We start from the raw sequence: 20,777 nt of genomic DNA, 5'->3' as shown, positions 1-20,777 counted from the left end.
TCATGAGTCTTGGACCAGAAAATATGCTGGCTCAACTTTTGCTACGTACCCAAATTTGGATGCGTTATACTTATTATGCACCCCTATTAGTCCCCCTGTTTTTGCCTTCTCGTGATACCTCACTATCAATTTTACGCATTTCCTAAATTAAAGAATTGAAAAGAAGAGAAATAATTAGAATAAGTAGAAAAAGAGAGAATTATATTATAGAAAATTACCGAAGTAATTAATTAGTGTACTCACATAAGTGATTCTTCTGAATACCCTGTATGCCATTCACAAGTTGTACTCCATTCCTTGACGCCATAGAGCGTGCATTGAGCTGTATAGATTGCCGCAGCAGCCATAAATGATGGTGAATTCTTCAGCATCTCATATTCCACGAGACAAAGCTCGATTAAAAAGAAAGACAATTCCTCTAGCTGGTACAACAAAGTAATTCAGATACTATATATGGAAAATGAATTAAATAAAATACGAAATAACTATTTTTTGTGCTATTATAACCTTTTTATCAGCTTGAGTAGCTTTGAGAAATCTTCTCATAAAAACGTATGCAGTTGGAAAGGACATATTGTACTGCAATGTGTTGAGCATCAATTTCTCCTGCAGTAAAATTGATTAGGAATTTATTAAATATCAAAAATAACTGCGATGATTATTTTTACCATTTCAATAACGTCTTTTTTGGTGTAGGTTTCATACGAAATAATCACCAATTCCTGCACAAGAGGGGGTAAAATCTCCTCGTATTTGCCTGCTATTAGAAAGGCAACGAGACCAACAAGCTGCAGTTTGTTTTTGCCAACAACTTGTTTGTCTAAAAATCGGTCTAACAAATGAACAGTAAGAAATAATGTCTCTTCCTTGAGCTCGAACTTGTCATGTACCTGTTAGTTTATTAGAATAATTATAAGAAAGTTAATTAACAATTATACCTTTAATTAATTCTGATTATTTCCAATGTATTCAATTTAATTACCTCAATGATCCAGTCTATTAGTACACCTCTCATATTCCCATTGATCTCAGATTGTTGTTCCATATAGTTTGGTGAAACACAACTATAAACCTGAAATACATTGGGCAATATTACTTGTAATTTCATAAAAAGGTAAAATAGGTAGAAAAAGGTACTCTACACCATTTGTTTTGACTTGGTACAGAGTTTATTAAGATACTAAATCTTCTGTTGTCATATACATGGAATGTATTAAAATGTCATTTACATAATTTTAAATATGTTATGTGCAAAGTTGAAATTAAAGAATTGTCAAAAAAGAAAAAAAGACATTTTTACTAACAAAGTAAGTGATATATTTGTAAGGTACTTATTAAATTACATCTAATGTGTATGTGTTATGTTAATCAAGGAAAGGAAGCAATTGATAGTAAAAGTTTTAACTAAACATAAGGTTGATAATTTAAGAAGACAAGATAAATTTATATAGTCTTGTAGTTAAACAATCCATCAATTTGGCTTGATATATAGGAAGTGAAAGAATAGTTATTGTAGTCTTGTTATAAAAGGTAGTAACGTTTGAAACCTAAAAATTTTACTTGAGGGTGCGGCCCCATTATCCACCAAGCTTCTAATCAACCTTACACCGCTAACCCTAAAAAAATTCTCGATTTGAAAAAAAAATATTTTTTTCATTTGAAACTCAATAAACAATCAAATGATTGAATAAAGACTACATACCTACCTCGTTACTTATGAAATTTACCTCAACAAAGCTGAAATTTTTAGAAGAAGTTCTGCACACTAACAAAATATTTATGTTTATAATACTATCAAATTAAGTTGACCAACAATAACATATAACTTTACAACATGTAAAGATTATTAGCTATATATATATAACTTAGATCCTTCTAACGAAACTAGACTAACCTCCATTTTCCTGTAGTAGGCATACAAATCTCCCACATATTCAACTCCAGCAAGCGGGTTTTTTGCATCATCGTTGTCAATGTCTATTAACGCCTCCTCAAACACATCCTCCATTTCAATCTCCACCTCCTGAATTTGTAATCGCGCATATGTATAGAACATCAACACAAATTATTACCACTAGAAAGTAAAATTAAAAATAAATTTTCTAATAAATTGTGTAACCTTGTCAATTGAGAATGATTCAGGTTGTTCCAAACACATAGGAACTGGTTGAGCTTCATTTGTGTCATGTTCCGCCCATATCGTAAAATCTCCAATAGCTGGTTTTGGTTTCTTGGTTTCCTGTTCAAAATCATTTGAGTACACTTAAAAAGAATTAAAAAAAATCAACTTTTACGTTTTAACTTTTCACGTGATAAGAGATCGAAATTTTTTACCTCAAGGTAATGTTGGTGTAAGGTACCAATTTGTGTAGCACCAAATTTCCTTCATTTAAAAATTTGTACTTTATGTATCAGCTAACTAACCAAAAATATATTTAAGCAATAGTGACATTACTAAAATCTATATACAAAATTCAAAAAAAATAGTTAAATTTAACGTTTATGGTCTAACCTCTCATTTGTTCTAAAATCAAGAGAAAGAAAACCCCAAATAAATTATATAAAATGAAAACACATCAAAAGATAATAATTTAAAAATTAAAACAAGAATTACTCTGATAATCCGCGCTTATTAACAACGCAAGGATATCGATGAGCTCCTACTAAATTCTGGTTAATAACACTAAGTGCTCTTCTAGTTTGTGTCCTCTCCCCTCCAATCTTGACAATTTGTGCATTACCACCTTTCATTCATATATCAAAAAAAAATCTTTAATTAAACAAAAATTTTGTATACCAAAAATCAAATTAAAAAAAAAGTGAACAACGAAATTCCAAATAGTTACCTTGCACATTTGTGAATTTATTCTGGTCCATTTTTTTTTGTTGTTGAACAAATAAACAAATGAAAAGAAGAGCAGGGAGAAAATAATGTATTGTATATTATGTTGAAAGATAATTAGATGTGACATCGCTTTATATACTACACAAAAAAAAAAAAGACCGTTGTGACAAATTAATCCAAACATGGTAGACTGCTAAATTTTTTCTATAATTTCTTGATTTAACTGGATTTGAGTCATATATATTCTATACTAAGAGATTGTCACTTAATTAACTTGTCATATTTGCTTTATTTTTTTTGTAAAAAAATTATAATTGCTATTTATAGGCAATTAAATGTATAGTTGACCGCTAGTCACTGCATAATCTATATTCTAATTACACAAAAGTCTTCACGTAATACATAGCCGTTGGAAAAATATATCAAAATTATAAATCAAAAAAAGTATCCTATGATGAAACATAATTTTCTTAATTATTTATATCATATATGTCATGACCCAAAAATGGACGTAATTACACTCATCTTATCCATGAAGACAAATCAGTCTAAAACCCAACTAATATAGTGAATGCGGAATTAAAATGTGAATAAAGTCTAATACTATAAAATACTGCGAAAAATAAGGTCAACTTGATTAAACCCCCAAAACCTGATTGTCACGTGTACAAACCTCTGAAGTATTACAAATGAATCAAAAGAAAAATACAAGTCTCATATGACATTGTTTCTAGAGTAGAACAAGATCCATAAATATGAGTAAGAAAGTCTGCAAAAATGACAAGCAACCACCTCACAAATCTCCATAAAAGCCTCGTACAAGGAGAAGAGAAAATATCACAAAGGTCCATGCTAAAAACCTATAAAAAATTGTAGAAGAGTACCAAATCACACATTACTCAGCAAGTAAACATCTGAATACAAGCTAAAGGGATAAAATACAGGTATTCTTACACCCCAAACGAACCTCCACAAGTACAACCTGCATAAAACCAGCTCAATCTAACATTTCACCATTTACAAGCACATATCTCAACATTCTAACAATCACATATTCTCAACAACAAGCTCAATATTCATAAATTACAACCTCCACAAAAAAGGCAGTCACAATATCAGCAACACACAAGATCAAGTTCATTGAATAGAGGTAACCAAATATCAAGTACTTTCCAACCATCAGTAAAATATATAATCATAAAGAATGAAGAATGTCATGGGATGCAATCCAATATGACACCATAAAATGATATGCCTCAAAATACCAATTGTACTCTCTCAACCGTATATATTGAGAGTTCATGACTCATGGGGGACTCACGAGATCCATATACCGACACGGACGATCTTCACGTGTTTATGCGGACGATTTCAATGCATTATCATAAATTAAATAAATTTCACACGGACAATCTTCACGTGCTCAAATTATAATCATAACTTCTCCATCTCAGAGACGATCTCCACGTGCCGAATAATCATAACTCGATCTCAACACGAACGATCTCCACGTGTTAGACATTTACTCATACTCAATCTCATGTCAATGCATGTGCACAATATGATATAAAATAAAGGTGATGATGAAACATCTCAATACATTAAATGTCGCTATGAGATATAATCACCTCAATTATCACAATAATATGTGCTCAGTAAAGAATATAATCACACATAATAAATAAAGTCAATTATATATCTGTTAATGCCCAAATGCTTTGGCATTCTCGTATTACAATCCAAATTCTATATTAATAAACTTTGCCTTTATAACATTGGTACTCGTACCATTTCAACCCATCACACACAAACAATTAATCGTGTTACCTTTATTATCCCTTTTCATCATTAGAATTAATCAAGGTGGACAAGTCAACCCTTCACCAAAACCTATTACTCCCAAGCATATATCACAAGGAAATACGCGAATTTCATACACTTAATAAGAAATTAGAAATTCATTAGCCTCGATCAATCAAAAATTCAGTCCGGAACATTATTCGCCTTATCCTCATAATTGCTTTCTGAATATAATTGTCCCAAGAAAAGTTGCCAACAAAATGAAACTGTCTCTATCATTTTTTATGAAAAGGTAGAGAACTGTTGTCAGTTTAGACAGTACATCTATATATTAACAGGCTGAAAGAATCGATTGAGCGTAAGTTTGTATGTTTTGAATTCAATGTGCCATGATCAAGGATCCATAACGTCAATTGTTCTGGTTCTGGTTGGTCTGCTGAGACTTCATCGACAATGCACTACCTCTTCTTACCTCATCTAAAATTAAAAGCTTCACTGCATTTCAAATCTATCATTGCTCTACTTAATTATAGTTCCAAAGTCGACGAATGGATTCAAATTGTATTGAACAAAAAAGTGGAGAATGTTGACACCTAGATTTATGGTAATACTATACCTTGTGTTTCAAACGTGATCTGTATAGGTTGCCACAACATCTTTGCAGCAGTTCATCACTTGTAGACCTTAAATGCCAGTATTGCAGAATACCAAAAGATTGTATACTCAACTGGAAATCCCTAAAGAGTTTAACTCTAACATCTATGACCAACACATTGAACAAATAACATCAAATTGTCATCACCTCTCTGATTTTTGTGGTTTTCATCGTTTGCGTTTAACTTCCCCAAAATGTACCAGACTCGAATTGATTGAACACACACATCAATTAACTTCCGTTTAATTGACAAAAACATAGTGAAAAATCACTTGACAAGTGTAGCATCGGCTAATGACTTAATCATCTCATCCTTGTATATCGAGGTCAGTATATATATATATATCGATCAAGACTTTCCTTCAGTTTGAAATAAGCGGCAAGAAGCAAGGGTGTGCAAAAGTCGCTGCCCCTTAGTGCACCCCTTTTCTTATAGGATTTCTAATGGGCAACTTTATGCTTTCTTCCGCTTGCTCTGCCGTACGAGTCTCATGCAAAGCTGCACATCTTTTACTTTGACTAATAAAATTTTTGTTTCTGTAGGAATAAGAAATGAGAGTCCTGAGCCTAAAGGGTGAAAAATTTTAACAAAAATTTCAAAACGGTATATGAAATTTTTTTTTAATCAAAACGGCAAAATCGCTTACGAAGTAGCGATTTTGTCCGCCGGAAAAAGCAAAATCAATTTTGACTCCGGATTAATTTCTGCTTTAATTGAAAGATGGCGTCCAAAAACACCTACTTTTCACATGCGAACTGGCGAGGCTACCATAACTTTACAAGATGTTGAAATTTTATTCGGAATTGTAATAGATGGTAGTCCTATAATTTTAAATGGAGCTGATGCTTTAGAGAATATAGGTACACAAGAAATGATGTTTGAATTAACAGGATGGTTACCCGATAATGGTTGTTTCTCTGGTGTTAGTAGATTGTTAACATATAAATTGATTGAGTATATTGAAGGTTTGGATGATATTACTGATCACTCAACTGAGCATGAAGTGCAACAAAGATTTAGATTATATTTATTATGGTTATGTGGTGGATCAATATTTTCGGATAAATCTAATAATAAGATTAATTTGGACATTTTGATTGACATGAGAAATTTTTAGATGTAATGTCAACACAAGCATGGGGAGCAACCACATTATCATATTTGTATAATTGCTTATGTCGTGCATCAATGAAAAAATCAAATGAAGTTTGTGGATTTCTCTCTTTAGTGCAGGTATATATATTTTTTAATTAAATATTTTTTTATATACTAATAATATGCACTTTTAAATTTAAGTGTATTCTAAGTAATGGTGAATTTTATTTATTGTAGTTTGGGCATGGGAACGAATTATCCCCTGCAACCGTTACCAAAGTCTCTAAGGACCAATCAACTTGAAGCTTCAACTGTGCTTGCAAGTAAATGAACGCGACGTAGAAAATCATCAAAATGAAGCACGAACTGTAATCGTTGTGATTAGGGATGTACTAGATAATCTAACTGATGAACATGTATTTAATATTATTAGTATTTTAAACTATTCATATTTTTGTTCCATTTTAAATAAAAATATGTTTGGTAGGTATTTAAATGACGCACTTATGTTTCACTACCCAAGAAAGTTATGTGAATAAAATGACATATACATAGATTCTTGGTAGGTCCTTAAAGTAAGATATTATATGACATAATGGTACAAAAAAATTATTTTGTAAGATTGTTCATTTTCACGTACATTTTTTTTCTGCCAATGTTGTTTTTATTATTATCTTACTTAATTATTTTTTTATAGTTTATTTGGCAACCTTATTCGGAAGATGTTATTAATGGATTACCTGAGTGGTGTCTGTCAGGACAACATGTCTGGATGGCACAGGTGCTACATATTTATGGAATTTATCGTGAGTGGTACATGGTTGATCGTGTTGTGAGACAGTTTGGTTATTTACATAATATTCCTGGACCGTGTACTCAATTTTTCGAATATCATTTTAAGCGTGATAAATGATCCAAAATAAAATAAGAAGATATAGATGCATTTAACTACACACAATATTTATGGGAACAACGTCAAACTCGTATATTTCGACCTCCATTTGTAAGTGATCAAACAGATAACTTTCATTGGTACATGAGGCATACCCGCATGTTCATTGAAAATCCACAACATGTTGTACAAAAAGGGTATCAACACATGGCCGGAAGACATGAAGCATTAGTATGTATATTATGTAAATTTTAAATTATTATGTCAATATTTAATAATTTTTTTGTTATTAATATTTTTTTATTCATTATAGCTAGGGGTTATGAAATGCAGTATCTTCGAGCTCGGATGATTGAAAATGATGAAATCAATCTAATGAAATGAGACAGTATGCAGAGGAAGTCGCTCGTATTTCAATGGAGTCAATGAATATGGTCTTCCAGGAAACGCGATTGAGCTTTGATCCTGATTACAATCCTCCCACTCAACACAATGAACAACCACCAGTACAAGTATCTCGCCGATCACGTCAAACAACACCGAGAGAGGGTGCACGTCGAGGTAGAAGGAGCGCTGGTGAAACAGTTGATTTTTCTGCAGGGCCCTCTAACACTAATGTGGCGACTCCCGAGTCTTATTATCCCACTTTTGATTTTTCTGCAGGGCCGTCTAACACTATTTTAATTTTTCTAGTCAGCAATCAATTGATTTTGTAACTCCACAGGTTTCGATATCTGATTTTGCGCAATTTAGTGGATCTCAATATGGTATTCAACATGGTATGCGTGAATTTCCTATTCATAGTTCTCCATTTGGTGGAAGGTTGAATTGTTCTAATGTAAGTATGATAATTTTCATATAAATTTTTTAATTTTTTAAATTTTTTTGCATATTTATTTAATTATATTATATTGTATTGTATTATAGGTAATTGTATTCGATGATTCAAGATTTAATGCTGAGGCTTCATAAAATTAAGTTTTTAATAGAGAAAATTCGCCTCGGAGAACATCTAGGCTACCCAAATCAACTAGATGTGGAACAGACAGTCACTATCAAAATGAGGAAGATTTTGAAAATGATGACGAAAATAAAGAGGTAAAAGATTCGGATTCAGAAAAATAATTTTTATGCACCTTTGTAAAAGGCTGAAGATTCAAATTTTGAAATGTGTTGAATTTTGTTGTTTCGTGCAAATTTAAACAAAGCAGTGAGATTCTTACTTGCATATTTTTTCTTTTTCTTTATGTCATAGGTCAAATCATTACTTTTTATGTTAGGTCAAATCATTATCTTTTAATAGAGGTCAAATCAATTATATTATATAAATATTTTGTACTTACAATATTTAAAATGCAGCAATACAAATTAAATTCATGTCAACAAATAAATATAAAACATATATAGTAATATTAATAACAAGACAATAAAAATACATTAACCTTAAAAACATAGACAAATATATTTAAAATCGAGTAGGACATCGTGCCTTATGTGACCTGTCTCCTTACAAACACTACATTTTCTAGTCATGCGAGCCGGAGCTATATCCATATCATTCTTAAGTGGGCTTCTTACTTGCGTACCACATATCCGCAAATATGCAGTATTTGCAATTAAATTAAAAGAAGCTGGTGGCCAATACATTTCATCACCCACTGGGGTAAATGTCTCAGTGTATGTTCGTTTGTAATATTTTGTACTGTATAATTTACTTATATAAGATTTTGGCTCAATTCCGCGAAGTCCACAAAATTTGATGGCATGCGAGCAAGGCATGTGATAATTTCTCCATTTTCCACAAGAACATTTCTTACCTTTTGCAGTAACCTTGTGGACATTTTCATTTTTACAATCATGAGCAAAAGTAAGAGTTTCAAAAACTCCATTACCAGTGTTGTAAGTCATCATATTTGTGTGCCCTTGAGCTCTTTGATAATAATCAATAAATTTTTTACCTATCGCAAGAGGTCATGACATATTACTTTGAAGTAATGCAATTGCAAGATTGTTTCTTTTGATAAAACGATCAACGAGAGCTTTGAATGTCATTCGAACCATGGATGTCACAGGAAGCCCCCGAGCTTTTTGCAATAAACCATTATATGACTCAGACACATTTGTCGTCATGGCACCCCATCTACGATTACCATCCTTATACATTGTCCATTTTTTCAAAGGAAATTCATTTAACCATTCATATGCTGCAGGAGACAATATTTTGATTTGTTGCTTCCGTTGCACAAACTTTTTCTTCTGATGCTCATTAGCAGCCAACCACACTAGTTTTTCGAGTTCACTATTTTTTAATTAAAATTTGCTTTTAAGTGTTGAACACAAAATCTATGGTATGTGTTGGGTGGAATCAACCAATCATAAGATTGAACACATTGCAAGGTTCCTTGATGACAGTCAGAAATGAGACCAATTCTTTGTCGTCCACAAACAACATGTGTCCATAATCAGGGGCGGAGCTATGTGTAAGGGTGGGGGTGCCACGGCACCCAGTGAACTCGATTGAAACTTTGTATGTATATATACAATATACACGACATATATCAAATTTACCACCCCCAATAACAAGTACATCCATTGCTCCAGAGGTAAGAGGTCAAGTTCTCAATTTTTGTAAATATCTCTGTATTTTCCATGTCTTTTTCCAAAAAGGCTCTGAGCAAAGTAATAAACTTAATTTTCACTAAATTTTTTTGTTGTATTTTTTATTGATTTTTTTCTTCCTCTTCTGTTTCAAGCATAATATATTATGCACTTCCTTTGTTTCAAATTTATGTGACACATCTTTTTTTTTAAAAAAATCTATTCTCAAAAATGTTATCTTTTTATTAAGGGAAAATGCGCAAGTACCCCCTCAACCTATGCCCGAAATCTCAGAGACACACTTATACTATACTAAGGTCCTATTACCCCCCTGAACTTATTTTATAAGTAATTTTCTACCCCTTTTTGGCCTACGTGGCACTAGCTTGAAAAAAAAGTCAACCAGCATTGGGCCCACAAGATAGTGCTACATAGGCCAAAAAGGGGTAGAAAATTATTAATAAAATAAGTTCAGGGGGGGTACTAGGACCTTAGTATAGTACAAGTGTGTCTCTGAGATTTCGGGCATAGGTTGAGGGGGTACTTGTGCATTATCCATTTTATTAATAAAAATATTTAACTTTAAACTATTATTTTTACCTTAATGAATATTTTATAGTCACAAATATTTAAAATTTATTTCAGACGATAAATTTCGAAGATTGTAATTAGGATGACAAAGTAATATTTCACTTTTTCAACTAATTCTTTCTAGCTCCTCTCTTCGTCCAAATTTCAGAAATTCGATAATGAATTTCTCTTACTCTTTGTTTTTCTATTTAAATCATTCGGATGCAAATAAAAAAATAATTTGGATTATGATAATTTATATCATTTTTTAGGTTTTAATTTATAAATAAAATACATGTTATAACGAATAATAACATATAAATCATACAGAAATCACATTTGATTTTCGTTTGGCTTTTTAGATTGTCAGTTGATGTGAGCCAATATGTTTGTTACCTAGAACTTGAAGTATTTATAAATATAAATAATTATATCATCGGTAAGTATTTTTAGAATAAGAAAACTTGCCAAGTGCAATTATAAATGAATGATATATTTATTTATTTATTTTATATTATACTAATATTAAAAGAGAAAAAATATTCTTTGTGCAAATTATCATAGTTTTTTTTTTTTGATTGATTTATCGTCATAGACTGAAAGGATGAATAATTGAACAAATTCGTCCCAAGTCGCTATTTTTACAAGGCTGAAAATAGATTAGTATTTGATCTATTTGATGAACATAACGATATGACACCCATAGTCTCCAAATCCTGGATCCGTCTCTGTCCATAATAACTTGAGAAACCATGACCAAGATCAAAACTCTCACATGCAACTAAAGCATATGCAAGTGGAAAAATATTTTCATTCGCATCAATCCCAACCGTACTTAACAGTTTGATATCATACAAACCATAAAGATGTGTGTTATCGGTGAAATGACCGGCCTACAACTTTTGAAATCATCAATGCTCTGTTTAAAAGGCCAAAAAAAAGAAATTTAAAAATTTGCTCACCTTGCATTGTTTTTAGAGTGATGCTCCCACTTAATAATAGTGTCTGAATTGAATAATTGTAGTGCAGCCATGTATCGAGGTAATGCCTTAAATGAACTTTCAAAATTACCATACACCATTCGAAATATTTTTCTTCGACCTTTTTGTGCTTTTCTATAACTAGGAGTATAGTGACGTTTTCCTTTGATAATTCCACGGATCATCTTAATATTTATGTCTGGATTTTGCATAACATATGGTATTAATGAAGTGACAATCATGTTATCATTCAAATTGAAATGAGTCTCCTTATAATTATCTATAAGACAAGTATGTGGTTCAACCATTTTTCTTGTCATCCACATACCGCTTGAAATCTCTCTAAATCGAATCATCCAATTACACCCTAACTCATGACGCTTGCAAATAACTATTACTCTTGGATTAATCACAAAGAAATTCTTTTTTAATAGCAAGACTATATGCTCTTACTGCAGATTTCATTTGCATCTTATTCATAAATAACATACCTAGTTGCAGATACAAATTAAATTAATCAACATAAAATAAATAAATAAATAAACAATTAAATAAATAAATAAATAACTATAAAATATTTAGTTTCCAACAATCGAACCTGACTGGATATGTTTAGGATTGTTTGAATAACAAAGTGTCGTTCGAATGGAACCGTCCTCTCTCGTATAGATAAAATCTTCTGTATTTTCTTCAGTGTTATCTAAGTATGGAATTGATGTAGAATGATAATTAATACTTTGATCTTCAACAGATGAATTAGGTGCATTATCCATAGGATCATCATCATCATCATACATATCATCACTGTCTATTAATTCATGCTCGAAGGTTCATCATTGTGCAATTCACCAACTCGTTCATCACCCATAATATTATTATTTACAATTTGTTGACAATAATTCGCTGCATTTTGAACTTGATCGTACCTATAAAAATAATAACATAAATATATTACATATAAGAAAAATAATTTTAAGAAATAAGAAAATATTACTTTATTTACCATCAGTTGAATTCGGTGAAAAAAATTCAAATGTTTGAAATTTTGGCTAGACACTTTCATAATTGCACGCTTCAATTCGAAGTAATGATCGTGAGTATATGTATGAATATATAAGTACATTGTTGTTTATGAAATCACTACGTGAAAAAGCGATATTTAAAAATATTTAAAAAAAGAACTAAAATCGTTATAGTAACAACGACTTAATATTTAAAAAATGATAATAATTTAAGTAAAATCGCTGCAAAAGCCTTTACTACCATTAAAAAAAATAGGCAGAATTTACTACCATTAAAAAAATTAAAGTAGGTAGGATTTACGTTTTGAAAAGATTTTACTAGGCAGACTAAAAAAATTAAAAATAAAAGCTGCTAAAGCAGAAATTAACTTCAAAAACTAAAAAAATAATTTAAAAAAATAAAAAATAGTGCAGCGATTTACTTAAAAATTAAAAAAAAAATAAAGTGTAAAATTGCTGCCTTTGCAGCAATTTATTAAAAGAAAATGATTCAAAATGCCTTGGATGCGATTTGATTTTTTTTAAAAAAAAAATTGATTCAAAATCGCTGCCTTGGCAACGATTTGATTTTAATTTTTTTTTAAAAAAAGCAAAAAAATAAAATAAAATAAAAATTTTGATATAATTTTTTTTTAAAAAAAAAAACAAATTTTATGAATCGCTACTATAGCAGTGTTTTTGCTGTTTTGATTTAAAAAAAAATTCATATACTCTTTTAATGTTTTTGTTAACATTTTTCACCCTTTAGGCTCCGGACTCTAAGAAATGAACCCAATAAAAAAGGTAGGTTTAAAGATCAAATATAAAATTCTTTATATTTTTATAGACATAAATATTTGTGTATTGTTATCCACAAGCAAATTTGTAAATTATAATCTCAAATTAGTTGGTGTAGCATATATGCATATGTTATTATTCAATTTATAACTTCATGTTCTCTCTTAAATTTCTTCCATTTATCTTAAAAATCTTTACTTTCTATTATGTTTCTTCACATTTCAAATTTTTAATTGATTTCCTGGGCAATTTAACTTGATGTATTTATTGTTGATTTATTTTTTGTTTTTATGACTCCTATTGAATATTGATATATATAGATGTATGTTGGAGAACATATTTAAGTAAACAAAAAGTACATGTTTTTTTTATTAATAATTTTGTTTTGATGAGGTGATGTGCAAGCGTAAATAAGAAGTTACTACAATAAATATCATATATAGCTACGAAATTATCAGCTACGATATTAAATTCATCACTAGTCATTCGCTTTTAGTGACAAAATTTATTTTTCGTGATTAAATATATGAGACTCATACTTTTAGTGACAAAACATAAGAATTCGTAGCAAATTTTTTTCCACTAAAGTTTCCTCCAAAAAATTATTTGGCGTCATTTTGTTAAGTAGTTTTTTTCACAAATTTAAAGTTATCGGTGACACATTATTTTGTCACTAATAGTGTATGTAATTCATGACAAACTACAACATCAAATTTGTCACAAATTATTCGTTTTTAGTGACAAAATTTACTTTTCGTGCTTAAATATATGAGACACATACTTTTTGTGACGAAACATAAAAAATTTGTAGCAAAGTTTTGTCCACTAAAGTTTCTCACCAAAAAATTAATTGGCGTCATTTATTAAGTTGTTTTAGTCACGAATTTAAAGTTATCAGTGACACCTTATTTCGTCACTAATAATGTATCCAATTCATGACAAAATATTTTTGTCTTATAGTTTATTAAATTTTGGACACAAAAAAAATCATCTAAAAAAATATGTTGTTATGATATCGACAAATTAGAGTTCGTAGTTAAATATTATAGATTTTAGCTATGAAAATTTATATTAATTTATGACATTTATTTCATCACTAATAATACAATTAATTGGTGACAAATATTTTAGGCATAATACATATATTGGACCATAAACTTGACATCAAATATTAACTGTGACCTCCAACTTTCATAATGCACAGACAAGCACTTTAACTATCCAACTTTTAAATAAATAAACACATGGGTCCTACATGACAAAATACACGTAGGACACCACGTAGGATAAAAAATGACATGTTGGATGACATGTAAGACATGTGTGTCTATTTGTTCAACTTTGTACAAGTTTATGTGTCTACTTGTGCATATCCAAAGTTAAAGGGCATAAATGTGATTCGAAGTCAAGTTAAATGGCATATTTATGTATTATGTCAATATTTTATTGTCTCTAATCAATCTATGATTTAGTGACTACAAAAAAAATTATCACAAAATATGTAAGGTGTTAAATAGCGACAACTTAAAATTTGTAGTGAATAGTTAAACTATTTGCTACGAAAAAATCCATAGCTAAATATAACTTTTTTTTGTTATAATTATTCAAAGTTGTAATTAACAACTTACAAAAAGAATAATACAAGTGCTTCATAAGAAGTAGACAGAGTCCATTCGTTAATTGCCAAGTGACAATATTAAAATCAATGAATTCGGTCGATTTTGTAAAAATGAAAAAGTTCAATACATCAATTTTCTTAAATTACACAATTATAAGATGCATCACTTGAAAAATACAATCCGGATTATAAGTATTGTGATCGGGCACGGTTCTACAACTAGATCACTAATATTTGTTGATTTAGCACTTTTGTTTTATCTGATACACTTTAATTGATAATCACGATAAAAAATAATTTATCAAGTCTTTGTGCTAACTTTTGGGCATATCTATTGATTTGTGATTGATAAACTACATAGATTAACTCGATCTATTTGCTTCTGTCTATAAATATATACATCTTTAACAGTAATTTCACATACGTACGTAGAATAACTATACAGATATAACATCGACTTACAAAATTAGACTTTGTAAAGGTGCAATATATTTCATGAATTTCTATTAACTTTTCATATCGGTGTGAAAATTGAAATAAACTAAAAAATGAAAGCAAAGATAAAAGAAATGAACTAACGAGGATTTCAAATATATTATGATGAAGTATTATAGTTATTGGAATTGATGTTTAACTTGAACCGATTATTCATTTTTTTAATAAAATCAAAAATTTAATTTTAAATAAACTTATTGTACTGATAATTTTTAAAATTTATAAAAATAAATAAATAAAATGACAGAATTGTACTGAATATATTTAAAGATATTTTTAAAAATACACAGTTTAATTAAAATATAATCTATATTTGAATGAATTGTGATTGGTAGATTTCATTCATTTGTGTATAAGTATAATTAATCATATAATATATTGTTTCTACAAAAGTTGAATTTCAAAAAAAGAGAATGAAGTATAAAGATAAAAAAATGAATGATAAGAGAGAGTTGGTATGATGGTAAACACTCTTCACTTCCAACCTTAAGGTTCCTTAAAGTTATGAATTTGATTCCGCAAAGCAGCATAATGTGCGAGCTCCTAGCCGAGGATCGAAAAAAATGAGGTAGAATATATATATATATATGATAATAAACTATTTTTATAATGATCAATTTTATTCCTAATACATTTAAGAACAAAATAATTTCTTGTATATAATATAGTTATTAGTGACGAAATTAGATTTTATTCAACTACGAAATACATATAACTTTTGCAACAATTGATTTCCTCACTGATTGAAGTAAAATAATTAGCGATGATATAATTTTGTCGGTAGTAATAACCTTTTTAGTGAAATAAAATACTATTAGCTATAAAAAATATACTACTTACAACAAATAAATTTGTCACAAATGTTTAAGCATTGGGGACGAGTTTTCTTTTTGTATTCAATATGATACTTTTAGCGATGAAACATTAACTTATCTTTGTCTTCTTTTAGAGACACACATTTAGTGAGGACTGAGTGACGAATTATTTTTCGTCACACAAAATTTGTAGTTACGAAATATGATTTATAAATGACGAAATTATTTGTCCCTGATAATTGAATTTGTTCTAATGTTAGTTGCAGAGAATTTCCTTTTCTAACCACTGGAAGAAGACGCTGCAACTCACAGGTAGAGCTGTCAATATAGGCTAGCCTACCCCATCCGGGCTAACCCATACAGACTTTGACATTTTACGTGTCAGGCCGGGCTAGCCCTTTTTTTCTGTGGGCCGGAAAATGGTCGGCCCCACAAGTACGTGGACTACAGGCTTGTCGGGCCAGCCACTTTTTAAAAAATTATATTTTTATAATTATTAATTTAAATTAAAAATTATAATTTAAAAATATTATCATAAATATCGACAAAACAATATTACATAATGTTAATGTTACTACTTGTTAATCAAATTTGCAAATGAAATTGTCTTTATAAAATATTTATCAAGTTAAGTTACCCTTTTCAAAAAACAAAAAAAAATCATTAATTTTTTTTTCAAGTAAAAGTATAAATATTCAAAATATAAATATTAACCTAGTTCTTTTGAGTTTGGACGCTCTTTACTTTTAAATTTTAATATTATATTATATTTTTTAATTAAATTTTACTGGCCCACGGGCTAGCCCTACCGATATTTCTCAAGTCTCTCAAATCGCCAGGCTTATTCAGGTCGGGTTAAAAAACTCTTTTCTTAAATGAACTTCAAAAATCTTAACCCAACCCTATTAAATTCCGGGTTAGGCCAGACAGGCGCAACGGACCTATCCCATATTGACAGCTCTACTCACAGGTAAGTTCTCGCCGAAACCTTTTATTTTTTTTCAACTCGCAAACTGTTGTTGTTCACAACAGCCAAGACTATTTCCCTTTTATTTCTCTTTTAATTTTTATTTCTTTATTTATCATTTTCTAATTATTATTAGCAACAAACTAATCTTTTATTAAATTTAAAAATTATTTCATCCATTCTTATAAGTTATAACTTATTTATAAATATTATTAAAAAAGTTAATATAAGAAAAATGATTAAAATTCATAAACGACTAACGGAATCATTACAATCATTTATTTAATTTAGAGCATGACAAGGCAGTATGTCTTTTTCCCCTATATTTCAATCATTTATGAATTTTATACTATTTCATTTGGTCATTTTAAGTATCATGCATGCTTATTAAAATAATAATAATAATAATAATAATAATAATAATAATAATATATTTAATAAAAATCTATTAAGTAAGATTTAAAGAGAATAGAGTAAAATAATTATTGATTTAGAGTTCGTTTGAATTGGCTTTAAAAGTAGCTTTTACATCAAAAATAAAAAGTTAAACTAAAATGATTTTTAAGTCAAAAAATAAAAAGTAGGAGAGACCTATTTTTGATTCTCTGACTTATTTTAAGTCATTTTTTACCTTGCCAAACATTTCGTAACATATTTTAAGTCATTTTTGACTTATTTTAAGTTATTTTTTTACATTTGTCAAACACTTTCAGAAGTCAAAAACTGACTTATAAGTAGGTTTGACTAACTTTTAAGTCAATCCAAACGAGTTTTTATTTTTTATCTTTACCTAATAAACATGAAATAGAAACTTATTCTACAGTTAAACCTCACTATATTAATACTCGTTTAATAATAGTTCTCTAGATAATAATTTTTTTCGTTTCCGACTTGAGCTAATGAAAAAAATCACTCATTTAGATAAGATAATAAAATAATATATTTTTAGAAGACCCCTATATAAAAATATATGGTCCCATTAATATTATAAATTAATAGTTGTTTAAATGTATAAGTATATCTAAGAAATTTTGTGAAATATGATTCTGTTATGTTCTGTTTTTTGTTAAAATTAAAATCTAGTTAAAATTTATATCTAACTTTTATTATTGCATCCAAAAATTTCGGTGTTGACTTTTCTAATTGCACCATAAAAGTTTGATGAGTTCTAGTTGCAAGTGTTTCGTTACACGCAATTGGTTCCAAAGGTATTGTATCATCTTCAACTTTATCATCGACATTATTTTTGTAATGATATTCACAATTTGTTCTAATCTCTGGACCTTTGAATATGTATTATTTTTACCCATCCAATAAGTTATTAACGTCTATTTTATTACTGAGATAGTAATCATGACCTCAAGTTCTTGAATGACGTTTTCACAAGTAAGTTCTTTTAAATTTTTTGAGATTCCATTACTGAACTTTCTTTCTGTGTCGAAACACTCTGTAAATTAATAAGTATTACTTTATCGATTATATAATACCTCTATAAAATAATAATATTTCACGATCCCGTCTATATTAATTTAGAGAGGTTTTCAAGTATTATATTAGTACTCCATTCTATATTTACTTAAGCTTTAAGGTGTTTCACACCTTTAAGAAAAGTAGGTTAAGATATAAATTGAACATAATTTTTTATTTTTACCCTTATTAATTATTGTCAAAAATAACTAAACATTAGTTATAATAACTAACTCCAGTACTAACTTAAAAGGTAAAATTGAAAGAATTTTTTAAAAATAGGCTTGAAACTTGAAAGTTTAAGCTAAAATGAAATATGCAAAAGAACTCAAAACTTAAGTTAATATGGAACGAAGAGAATAGTAAATTTCAAAAAGGTATTGATATGTCTGCTTCTTGTAATTTAATTCATATTTAAGGGTAATCATGACAATTTAGCTCTCTCTTATTCATATGCTTGCAGTTTTATTTGTTCTGATAGAATATATATATAAGATATTATAATCCTCTCTCGAATATATTTTTATTCCCTCTTGAGTATGTTCACCTTTTCTCGAATGCATTGATATCCCCTCTTGGATACATTCCTCCCATGAATTAATATATATATAATTAGTAATGTATCAGACAATCAAGGAATGTACTCGAGAGCAATGAAAAATTTGAGATTTTTGTAATTGAGGAAACTTAAGGGATATGATGTAGTTAACCTCTATATATGAATTTATATGCTTTATACGATTTTTTTTCACAGTAAACAACTTCAATATATTACTTAATAATCTTTTTTCAAATGTTCATAGGACATAAGTATGTCGTTTACAATCCAAATTGAGAAAGTTGAATTCCCAAAAAATCTATGCAACAAGAAAATAGAGAATTGCATTAGATTATGAGTTAAAACATTTCGCATTTCGAGGAATATATAAAACGTTGATATCTTTGAAAAAGTTCATCGATCTTCATATATTTTGCAAGTGCTACCTATTTTCTACAATATTATCATCTTCTTTTTGTGATATGTGTACCACAAACTTCCATATGATAAAATACTAATAATTGATCAATCAATTCGTAAAGATCGATTCAAGCCTTTCAAATATCTATTGCTTCAAAATATGTATAATGTGTTTGTAGTTTGCTTTGTGTGAATTTGTGATATATTTCATCATTGTCTTCAATAATAGAAATACTTCTATTTATTTTGGTACTAATATTGAAAGTATTTATCAAAAACTTCGTTTCTAACTTCCACAACAATAAAAACAATCATGAAATCAAATTTATATTTCTATATACAATAAAAATTATCATAATGTTATATTCTAAATATTGAAAATATTTATTAATATATTGATTTCTAACTCCACAAAAATAACAATAATCATGAAAGCAATTTTATTTCTATAAACGAGAATGTTATATTCTAAATTACATTAATGATATTTTTTGATACTACACTCTAAATATCATATCGTAAAAGAAATTTTGAATCTTACCCCTCCCCCCCTCCCCCCAACAAAATTACCAATATACTTGTTTTTTCTTTCCAGTTATTATTTATTTTTAAATTTTATTCTTCCTCGATATTTCTCAAGCCCTTTTCTATTGACGTTTTTATTTTTTATTTTTTTTTTATGTTTTAACTACTCATTTTCTTTAGTTTGTATTTTAATATTCCTTAGAATTTGAATATTAATTTTTCCTATTGTCAAATTTTCCTGTCAAATAGTTTATCATATTTGATATTGTAACGACCTGTTTAGTCGTTTTGAGCAGCAGATTTTATTTCTGGAAAAACTGGCTGAGACGACGGAACCCACGACGGACCGTCATGGGCACGACGGACCGTCGAGGGGGTCTCGTTCCAAAATACTTAGAATTCTGAAATTTGGGTACTGAAATCGACTCTCTGAACTTCGTAACGGAATGGCAGGACGGACCGTCGTGGGCACGACGGACCGTCACAGACCCTTTAGTAGGAATTGAGTCTATGAACTCTGTGACGAAGCAGCAGGACGGACCGTCACAGACTGCGTAATCCCACGCTGGGTCGGATTTTTGTTAGTAATTTAAGGGGCGTTTTGGACTATTCCTGCTTTAATTATAACTTAGTGGGTTAATGTTAATAAGTCTAATTACTTGGGGGTTAAAAGAGGTAACCTTGAGTTAATTAGTGG

The 20,777-nt window shown here is 29.4% G+C and overlaps 1 protein-coding gene and 1 pseudogene across 1 annotated transcript; one reads left to right on the top strand and one right to left on the bottom strand.

Moving 5' to 3' along the window:
* On the bottom strand, positions 1-2,164 carry LOC107009950 (G2/mitotic-specific cyclin-1-like). The gene is made up of 7 exons (XM_027914140.1): positions 2,120-2,164; positions 1,895-2,023; positions 983-1,072; positions 669-890; positions 508-606; positions 244-422; positions 1-142 (listed from the first exon to the last, which is right to left on the bottom strand). The coding sequence occupies exons 1-7, from the start codon at positions 2,156-2,158 to the stop codon at positions 1-3; spliced, it is 900 nt and encodes a 299-aa protein (XP_027769941.1). The 5' UTR covers positions 2,159-2,164.
* Positions 2,165-7,447: 5,283 nt separating this feature from the next.
* On the top strand, positions 7,448-8,150 carry LOC107009949 (annotated as a pseudogene).
* The last annotated feature ends 12,627 nt before the right edge of the window (positions 8,151-20,777 follow it).

Source organism: Solanum pennellii, chromosome 2 (genome assembly GCF_001406875.1).
Source record: "Solanum pennellii chromosome 2, SPENNV200".
Classification (NCBI taxonomy): domain Eukaryota; kingdom Viridiplantae; phylum Streptophyta; class Magnoliopsida; order Solanales; family Solanaceae; genus Solanum; species Solanum pennellii.
Note: the sequence above shows the minus strand (reverse complement) of the source record. Positions and strands in the feature narration are given on the sequence as shown.

What these genes read in the sequence shown, in the direction of transcription:
- LOC107009950 (XM_027914140.1), bottom strand. Translation starts at nt 2,158, where the DNA reads ATGTGTTTGGAACAACCTGAATCATTCTCAATTGACAAG. An exon ending in CCTACTACAGGAAAATGGAG is followed by an intron (nt 1,073 to 1,894) that starts GTTAGTCTAGTT and finishes AATGTATTTCAG; the next exon opens with GTTTATAGTTGTGTTTCACC. An exon ending in CTACTCAAGCTGATAAAAAG is followed by an intron (nt 423 to 507) that starts GTTATAATAGCA and finishes TTGTTGTACCAG; the next exon opens with CTAGAGGAATTGTCTTTCTT.